Source organism: Rhinopithecus bieti, unplaced genomic scaffold, assembly GCF_001698545.2.
Source record: "Rhinopithecus bieti isolate Rb0 unplaced genomic scaffold, ASM169854v2 scaffold_49041, whole genome shotgun sequence".
NCBI lineage: Eukaryota > Metazoa > Chordata > Mammalia > Primates > Cercopithecidae > Rhinopithecus > Rhinopithecus bieti.
This window is the reverse complement of record NW_016819253.1, coordinates 21,818-32,354: the sequence shown is the minus strand read 5'-3', so window position 1 is coordinate 32,354 and position 10,537 is coordinate 21,818. Positions and strand designations below refer to the sequence as shown.

The window sequence follows — 10,537 nt, the reverse complement described above, 5'->3', positions numbered from 1 at the left end:
CCTCTTCGTAACGTAGTGAGCAAAAGAGTCAATGAAGCATTGTACTTCTTCAGGAGAATATTAAATATTTGTTTGAAAGCCCAGAGAAGAGCCTGGTATTAATGTAGGCAATTACATATAACAATTGTATGTTTTGAGACAGTGGACAAACTTTGGCCAACAAGTCGCTCTCACTTCCCATAGACTGCTCTACACTTGGCGCTGTGTCAACGGTCATGCAAAAGTGTCATAACGGTGACAGAAGTGCCAACTTGATGTCCTTGATGCGAAAGCAGGACACCCTCTGATTGAAGGTATAAGTCCATTTATTATCAGTAGAAGAGGATTAGTTCAAATACACAGAATAAAAATGAATTCATTGAAATGGCAACTAGTCTGTGAAACAAATAGCTTATTTTGATTCCTATAATTATAATTTACTTCTTTGCTTAATACCGACAGGCTGCTACAATGCCCCAGAGGGAGGGCAGACATATTCTGATAGATAACTGGGCTGATGTAAATGCTGTAGATAACAACACACACATCTCGCCATTACGTCTTATAGGAGAATTTTAGCATGGTGGCAAAACTGGCTGCCCCAATGATGCGTCGTCGAAGTGGCAAAACCAAGGTAGACGTTAACCAATGTTATTTTCAAAATATTTGAAATCTCATTTGTTTTAACACACAAAACGTTATATTCTGGAAGGCTCAAACATTCCTGAATGAAAAATAAGTTGAAAGAACTTAATTACGCTAAGATTTACTTTAATTAATATTTTACAAGAACGTATTAGAGACTATGGCTTTTCTGTGCATTATGAAAATATTTGAGTTCTAAAGGTAAGAACTTTTTCAAAATATTACTTTCCGCACCGCAAAGGTTTTTTTCTTTTCCAATTATGTAAACACTACAGGAAAGCAAAATTCTGGGCCTTCCCAGCATAAATTGAGTCAACATGTAAAATTTAGGAGACATGCAGAAATCTGGGTTTCCTCTTAAAGGATTGAATCTGGTGTCTCTTGAGCCCATATGACTGTTTGGTATACTATGAAGACGTTCTAGCTTTACATAAAGCATATGTTTCCAGTTTGCTTCTGTGCCCACCTAGTTACATCACTTACTCGACTTATCTCTTTTGCCTCTGCAAATATTTCAGTTATCAATTCCTCTTTCATAGTATATTTTGGTAAAGATTTCAAGGTATTCAAGACAGTTGATAGGTGTTTATAGTATATAGTTTATATAGTTTATATTTTACATTAATTCATTAATAATGGGGTTGACTTCTAGAATTTAGAAGACTTTTAAACAATGATTTTCTATATATAAACCATAAATAATTATCTTCTATTAAAATGCCTTTAAGCCTTTTTAGATTAATCATGGTTATATTTGAATAGCAGAAAATATTACATCCTTCTCCTCAGAATTGTCCCTTAAAATTCAAGTGATTTAGTGGCTTCTATTATGCTAATCCATATAGATGAGTTAGAACTTTCATTAATAAGTCATTTTATTCATAGTTTTGATATTTTGCCAAAAATTAAGTGGCAACTACAATAGAAACCAGAATAAAAATGGATTGTTGCATTTTAAGAAGTAGATATGCATTAGGATCTCAGGATTATCATTATAATTGAGAATAAACTTTCATATTGAATTGTTAATGCTGAGATAAAGTTCTATTGTCTTGTAATAGGAGAAACCCCATGGACCATTTAATAATAAGCAATCAAAGTTCATTTGAAGCCAATCTCTGTTAATTTAGAGTCACTTCCTTAGTGACCCATGTAGAACAGGTGTGCCTGACATTGGCATCTGAGATCTTGGGATTATTGATAGAATAGAATCAAGCGAGTTTGTATCACCCAGAGGAAACCTCCATTTTTCTTGGGAAACTTTCAGATCTGTATCCCTGAAATTATGACAATATTAACATTGTCAAATGTTAATGTCTGCCACAGAAATATATTGTCAAATAAGGAATAGTCAAAGCTCAAGTGATTTATTGAATAATGGACATTTAATTCACAGTTTTATAATATTTCTTGAAAATAGATAATGGTAGAATCTGTTGAGGTATAGTGCTTCTAGTAAGGTAATTATTCTTTGGAATATAGTTTAAGAAACACTGCTTTAGAGGTAACAATTTGGATTACTAATTTAGTCAAAAACAAAGTGTTTACTACTATGTCTTAGGGTTTAAGGATATAGAGATAAAAGATACAGCCCTTGCCCTCAAGAAGCTCTTGGTTTAGATGAGATAACTAGAGTTAACATGGTGATGCAGAGGCTGAATATTTACAAGGGAAGGTGCAGTGCATGGGAAAGCACAGAAAAGGGACAAAGAAGGGACTGCTGTTGACTTACTTTCTATTTTATGTGTTTAAGTTCATAGGATATTATATAAGGTTTTCAGTTCAACTGAGAAATATGTAATTTCCTGAATTTTAAATTGTTTTGCTATTTTACAGGCTAGCCTCACACCACTTTTACTGGCCATAACGAAAAGAAGTGAGCAAATTGTCGAATTTTTACTGACAAAAAGTGCAAATGCGAATGCAGTTAATAGGTTTAAATGGTATAGTATTTCTTTTTTTTATAAAAAACACTTGAGCAGTGTTCTAGAGTAATAACACTTGTCAGAAATATTAATAACATTTACTTAAAATTGTTAGATTATAGTGAAAATATCAACACAAATTATCAGAAGAAAAGCAATTATTTTGACTGGTCAACATAAAGAACAGTATATAGTAGGATTTATCTTCTCTTATTATATTGACTGATTCCTATGTGTAATCTGATGTTTTTGGTTGCATTATCTTCTGTTAGCTAAAGTGGTTCTCTATTAGTTTTAAGAAGTATGAACTTTTAAAGTTTACTTTATAATTCAATATTGAATGAATTATATAGTATTTTTCTGACTTCTGTTTTTTGTACACTTTTTAAAAAATGCAATATTTGCTGGGCACGGTAACTGTCGCCTGTTATCCCACCACTTTGGGAGGCCAAGGTGGTTGGATCACTTGAGGCCAGGAGTTTGAGACCAGCCTAGCCAACATGGTGTAACCCCGTTTCTACTAAAAATACAAAAATTAGCTGGGCATGGTGGCACATGCCTGTAGTCCCAGCTACTCGGGGGGCTGAGGCAGAAGAATTGCTTGAACCTGGAGGCAGAAGTTGCAGTGAGCTGAGATAGTGCCACCACACTCCAGCCTGGGTAACAGAGCGAGATTCTGTCCCAAAGGAAAGAAAAAGCAAAATTAAATAGAAATAGGAGTTTAAAACCATTTTGTCTTTAGGATAACTGTTTGCTTTAAGTTGTTTTCTTTGAAGAATATTAATTTTAGGTTATCCCTACGTGACTATTAATTGCTATCACCAGATACTGTGAATTTATTATTATTTTCCTTTTTTATTCATAGTGTGTTTTATTTTAATTTGTGTGGGTAGAGGGAAGAAATACATCTTTAATTGGATTAACATTTTAGTTAATTAAGATAAGCCATAGGTGAGTAATAAAGAGAAAAGAGGCTTTTGATTCATACAAGATTGAGTTTAATTTCTAGCTTCCTCACTTGATAGGTGTGACCTTGCAAACATTACTTAATACCAAGTATGATTTTCTATATGAAAATGAGAATAATAATATGTCCTTTAAGGATGACTGCGTTGAAGTAACATTATGAATATCAACAGCATTTAATTCAGGGTCTCATACATTCTTATCAGCATCATTAACTAAACTTACCATGACTACTAATATCATTATTCCTAATATTATTTTAAGCCTTCAGATTGCTGTCACTGGTCTGACTTCTAGCTGATTTTGAAGTATAAACTATTACATCAGACTAAGGAAGGAATAGATAATTCTTCACTTAAATCTTTGCCTCTGTTAGATTAGTGAACAGAGCATAATTTCTTGCCCCTCAAAGGACTTTATATTAGTCAATTCTAGTATGCCATATCCCATTGGGACATGAGTCTTTTTGCTCCTTCCTTTCAGCCTTCGTGGTGATTTACAAGGATAAACATTTGAGCACTCAAGATACTTATGTTTGTTAGTACATGTAAATGGTTAATTCTACACTGACAGGCACATATTAAATTGGTTCTGCTCATAGTAATGAATTTATCTCTTTGTTATTTTAGCACAGCTCTCATGCTTGCTGTATGTCATGGATCATCAGAGATAGTCGGCATGCTTCTTCTGCGAAATGTTGACGTCTTTGCTGAAGATACGTGTGGAATGACTGCAGTACGTTATGCTGTTGCTTGTGGATTTGATCAGTAAGTGTTTACATTTAGAAGCTAGGTGAGATTTTATAGTTTGTTTCAGGTAGTTTTTAAATGTGCGTTAGTTCACTTCATCAGCCAGAAACTAGGCAAAAAGCTAGACTAGTTAGGAGTATTGTGTCCAAGATTCTTTATTTAAGGACTTTCAACAACTTTATCCCTAATGTTGTCTAGTTGATTTTTCTAATTAGTTATTTGGGTCTTGAAATGTCCACTTTAGCAGAAAACCTGATAGTCTCCCCTAGCGACTGTCTTCCATATCTAAATACTTGAATTTAAAAAAAAAAATCCAAGAGGTTACCTAAGTCCAAGGAAGACATTCTTTTTGTATAAGTCAAAAGGATTGGGGACGGAAATCACTATGTCTCAAGTAAGTTGGTTAGATTTAACAGAGTTAAGCCTCATCCATCATTGATCAGTCTTCACGTATAAAAGTAGGAATTTTGTTGTTTCCATTAACTCTGTTGCTGCATCATTGCCATTGAAACTGCTCCTGCAGTCTGGTAATGATTGACCTTTGTGACCTTACTGACACAGATCCCTCAGCCTTCATGGTGATCCATATGTAGACTTCAAAGTCATTACAGTTTTTTAAAGTTCACATACATATTCTCAGCCATTATTTCCAAAGTACTAGCACCCTGCTCTGGTAGCTAGGACTTTTAACTTTAGCCACACACATAGTGAGCAAATTGACCCTTCTCCTCCCACTCAAAACCTGATGTGACACCCACATCTTAGCCTGGACTTGGCCTAGAACTTCATGGTAAGTTATCCTTTGAATGACTTTTTTTCTGTTTTCTCTAGCAAATATTAGTTGTGATAGTTTAAAACTGTAAGACAGGTTGAAATAATGTTACAGGAATAAATTAGAGATCCATTTTTATTTTGTTACCAGATCTATATCCCTGGCAATTTATATCCTGTGAGGCACCATTTTACAGGTAGTGGAAGGCCTCATCTTATTCTGTAAGATCCCATGTCATCTTTCCAAATTTGTAGTCGGTTCCAACTTGTACTTGTCCCCTCAAGTGATTCTTTTTTCGTAAAAGCAAAAATCTCCCATGCTACTTGCATCTCTATCTCAAGTTTTTAAAATATTTTCAAATTCTGCATTACCATGAAGCCATTCAATAGACTTCACTCCATCTCAAGTAAGTTGGTTAGATTTAACAGAGCTAAGCCTCATCCATCATTGATCAGTCTTCAAGTGTAAAAGTTGGGATTTGTGCTGGCTTCAGTGGTACATATACTAAAATTGAAACAATGTCGAGAAGATCAGCATGGTCCCTGCACAAGGACCAAATCTGTGAAGTGTTGCATATTTCTTGCAGTCCCCAAAAGGACATTTGACTACTTTCTAACTAGCTCCAAGGAAATGGTGTGAGTCAAAGCAAAATGCGTGACACCAAGTATTGCAGTTGTGATTTTCATACAAAAAATATTTATATAAGGTGATGTATGAAATGAGATGTGGTGAGTAACACATAGGATCTTCTGTGCAATATGTTGTAAGTAGGCATCTCAGAAATGAGAAAATAACAACTTGCATCTTCTTTGTGGAACTTAACAAAAAATAGTGGCAGGGTTTTGTCTTCCACAGCAGCTGGAAATGCACTTAGTGACTAAGCCTCATTTTAACAAAGATTTGTTAGTTCAGGTTTAAGGAAGTAGATAAAGAGTAGTAGTAGTCCAAGCCAGATGCTGACATCTATTAGTTTTCTGCCCTTGGTGTGATTGATGAGCTCAGTAATAGAGGATAATCAGGTTATCCAATTTGATGAATTAACATATTTATAAATAAATTTCATTACAAATTATAAAATAGCTTAGATGCCTTGAATTACAAAGAGAATAGACATTAATAACCAAAAGTAGAATTAATACGAAACTGCAACATTTGAAACTTTAACCTTGAAGAACACCAAGAATTTTTTAAAAAATTTATTTTTTTTGTAGGGACACCCGGTTTCCTGATGTGCCAGGCTGGTCCTTGAACTTCTGGACTCAAGCAGGTCTCTGTCTCAGTCTCCGCAAAGTGCTTGCTCCAGAGGCCATGAGCCATGCACCGGCCAACACCATTGGATTTTATTGGGACTGTTAATAGGTTTCAGCAATAAGGTTCAAGAGCAAATATATTTCATTGCTTCACTATTTCTTTGAGCATTTTAAAATGTTATTTTGTTAAATCTTTATAATAACCTAGTGAAAGGAGGCTCTAAAATCCTCATTTTTAGAAGACATTGAGCCTAAGAGAAGCAGCTTATTCAACAAAAAATACCTATTGGTAACATGCTAGGAATTTTTCTGAGTTAGGGACATTTTCCATTAAGCCAAGCTAACTGTAGTTAATTTACTGAGTTATACTGCCCTCAATTCATGACTATTTCATCTTACTTGAATTCTTCTTTAATTAGAAACTTACTAAGTTCATAGAGCTAACAAACTTAAAGTCTATGGAATAAGTAATGTTCTGATATTAGCCCTGATATTGTCTGAAATACTCTAAGAACTTAATAAATTTGGTAAATGTTTTTTATAATATCAGTGTTAAAATAGTAATTTTATTTATTACATTTTAATACATAGCATTCATCAACAACTTTTGGAATATATACGAAAATTATCTAAAAATACCGGTCCAGGTAAGACTTCTGATAGTAAACTACTCTTGGTGGTGCTAACATAAGATTATGGAAGTGTTGATCACAAAAAGGCAATTCAAAAAGCAATGTGTAAATAGCATGTGTTTACATATGTACATATATGTGTGTGTGTGTGTGTATATATGTAGCTTTAATTTTTTAGTTTATAATTCAGAATTAGTTAATAATTTCATTGTAGGTAGTTTATAATCTCAAAAAATATTATCTGAAAAAATATTTGTTTAATTATGGTCCCTAAAATCCTATATAATACTTTTCTATACATAAGTAATGCAATTTTTAAGTTTGTATATTGTATGTTTCCTCAATTGTCCTAACAACTTAGGCTTGTTATAAAATGTATAACCCTTGTTGTGATTGATGAACTCAGTAATAGGGGATGCTCAGGTTAGCCAATTTAATTTAAGCAGCTGAAAATCTGCTTCTTATATTAACGAATTAATATATTTATAAATGAATTTTATTACAAATTATAAAGTAGCTTACATGCCCTGAATTATAAGCCACAAAGAATTGAACATCTAATAATGAAAAGTAGGAATTAATAACAGAAAGCTGTAACATTTGAATATTATAACCTGCGGGGGTCTGTCCTACAGATGATTGAGACACATACCCAGACACCCATATTCAGTGAAAGAGCGACAAGGGTTCTGAGCTGATTACAGACACCAAGGAAGGTGCTGTAAAGAGTCAGTAGCTACAGTCCTGGCTAGCTGGCCCTGTGGGCGTTTATTAGCAAAGTTTTAATGACAAAGGCTTTGAGTCAACACACCTGTGGGTAATTAATCTGGTCACGCCCCCCCACCCCGGGAGAGCCATCCTGCCCATGGGTGATCAAAGGTTAGTCTTAAGACCACATAAGTAAACAAGCTATTTAGATAAACTACTCTACCTTCCTTTGTACCCACTTGAAGCTATTTACTCAAGGTAAGAATTAGGCTGCTTTCAGCCATAACCTTATCTTGAGACTTTTACAAAACCCTCTGGCCTTCCAGGAAGATTTGTGTCTATGTCCTATAACTTCATATTAAAATGTTTTTCACCAACCTGACTGAACTCCCACAATAACCGATGAAGAAACACGGTTTTATTTATTTATTTATTCATTCATTCATTCATTCATTCATTCATTCATTCATTCATTCATTGTAGAGACAGGGTCTCCTTATGTTGCCCAGGCTGGTATTGAACTTCTGGGCTCTATTTAATTTTTACAATACATAGTTTGGGTTTAGTAAATGAGAATTAATTACAGTTGAGTCTTGAGCAATGAGAGTTAGGGTGCTGATCCCCCATGCAGCTGAAAATCTGCTTCATATGAAAATCTGTTTCTTTTGACTCCTCCAAAACTTTACTAGTAGTCCACTGTTGATCTGGAGCCTTACTGAAAGCATAAACAGTCAATTAACTCATAGTTTCTATTTTATATGTGAGCTGGAAGAAAGAAACTTTTATAAGAAGGAAAATGTATATTCACTATTCAGTGGAAGTGAATTATTATACATAAAGGTCTTCATTCTTATTTGCCTTCATGTTGAGTAGTCTGATAAGGAGGAGGCAGAGGAGAGATTTGTCTTGTTATCTTGCAGTGGCAACAGAAAAGAAAAATCTGTCTATTAGTGGGCTCCTACAGTGAAACCCTTATTCAAGGATCAACTGTGTGACATAGTGACTTGTGTCACTAAAAAAGTAACTATCTTTAGAATTTGAAATTTAATAATACTTTTCTGGCACCATAAACAAATGCCAACAAGAATCACAGAACTTACCCAGGGTGCCTCAGTACCAATAGGAGATTATTTTTCAAAGATACTTACTGAATGTAGAAGTCAGAAAAGCAATTTTTTGTTGAGAAGCGCAGGTTATGTTACATAGTCTTGTACCAACAAGGTCTCACTATTATCAACTTCATTCCCCCTAAGTTGAAACCAAATAAGATATATTTACTTTATTAGAACAAGATATGTTGTTCTATCTGTTGGATAATTAGTGTGTTAATAGTAATTTGTTACAACAAGATACTGTGTTTCTAATAGTCAAAACGTTATCATTATAAATATTCAAATAGCTTAACTCTAGGCTCAAGAAATTATAATAAAGTTACAAAATTTTCATAATAACAAAATGCTACTGTGATACCTAAATGTGACATAATGCATTGTACAATATGAACTATATGAGCACATCTTTATTATATATTTATCAAAGGACCTCTATAAGTTAGGTTTTGCAAGTTGGAAGAGACAAAGATAGAATACACATAGTTTGGGTCTTTGAGGTGTTCATAATACAGTACAGGTGTCCCTATTGAATTTCTGCATTTTTCCAACAGAATTTCCTAAAAAATATTTTTTATTCATTTATCCACTTGTCCACTTAACAAATAACTCTCAGGTATCTTTATGGCACTAAGCATCTTCCTTGTTATTATCATTGTCATTTTTTATTATTTACTACTTTACTAAGGTACTAAGCATTTTTCTTGTTATTATCATCTTTTTCATTATTTATTACTTTATTTAGTGCTTACTCTGTGCCAGAACCCCTTTGGGAGCTTATAATTATTACTTATTATGTCATGTTGTTACTGTATTCAGTGTGTGTCAGACATTTTATATCCAAGGTGAAGAATTAAAGCTTTAAAAAGTTTGGTAGTGTCCAGGCACAGTGACTCACTCCTGTAATCCTAGCACTTTGGGAGGCCAAGGTGGATGTATTGCTTGAGCTCAGGAGTTTGAGACCAGCCTGACTAACATGGTGAAACCTGACTCTACTAAATACGAAAAATTAGCGGGGCAATGTGGCCCCTCGCCTGTAATCCCAGCTACTTGGGAGGCTGAGGTAGGAGAATCGCTTGAGTTGCATTGAGCTGAGATCACACCACTGCACTCCAGCCTGGGTGACTGAGCGAGACTCTGTCTCAAAAAAGAAAGAAAGAAAGAAAAGTTTGGTAATATTTCAAGAAAGCATACAGAAGGGGTAGAAGTTTGCCAGGTGAAGAGTCAGGAGGATGATATTTAGTAGAAGAATCTAGTATAACCAGATTTTGTGTTTGGCAAAAGGAACATCTGCAGGAACACCTGATGAGGCTGCACCCTTGGTGGAGGGAACACCTGACACAGCTGAAAGCTTGGTGCAAAAAACACCTGATAAGGCTGCACCCTTGGTGGAGGGAACACCTGACAAAATTCAATGTTTGGGGAAAGCGACATCTGGAAAGTTGGAACAGTTAGCAGAAGAAACGCCTAGAAAAATTACGAGGCCTGCAAAAGAAACATCTGGGTATAATATATGTCCAGTAACAGGAAGACTTACTAAGATCGCATGGGAGAAAAAACCAAGACGTGTAAAGACTGAACGCGTGGCAGTAGTAACATCTAATAAAACTCAAGTTTCGGAAAAAGGAACATCTAAGATGATTGCATGTCCTACAAAAGAAACATCTACAAAAGCAAGTACCAATGGTAAGATGAGCGAACTTTGTAAGGTTTATTGGCACTTCGGGTTCCCTAGTGAAAAAAATGTGATGTGGGAGTAGTTGGGAATGACTTGAATATCTTTTTTTTTTTTTTTTTCTTTT

At 34.6% G+C, this 10,537-nt stretch overlaps 1 protein-coding gene across 1 annotated transcript in view; it reads left to right on the top strand.

Annotated features, from left to right (window-relative positions):
- The first annotated feature begins 559 nt into the window (after positions 1–559).
- The window catches only part of LOC108519612 (ankyrin repeat domain-containing protein 30B-like), a 31,757-nt gene continuing 21,779 nt past the window's right edge, over positions 560–10,537 (top strand). Inside the window, exons 1-5 of the mRNA XM_017858754.1 lie at positions 560–613; positions 2,461–2,567; positions 4,145–4,282; positions 6,878–6,933; positions 10,020–10,421. Of these exons, the coding sequence (XP_017714243.1) occupies positions 560–613; positions 2,461–2,567; positions 4,145–4,282; positions 6,878–6,933; positions 10,020–10,421 (757 nt within the window). The remainder of the gene's footprint in view (positions 614–2,460; positions 2,568–4,144; positions 4,283–6,877; positions 6,934–10,019; positions 10,422–10,537) is intronic.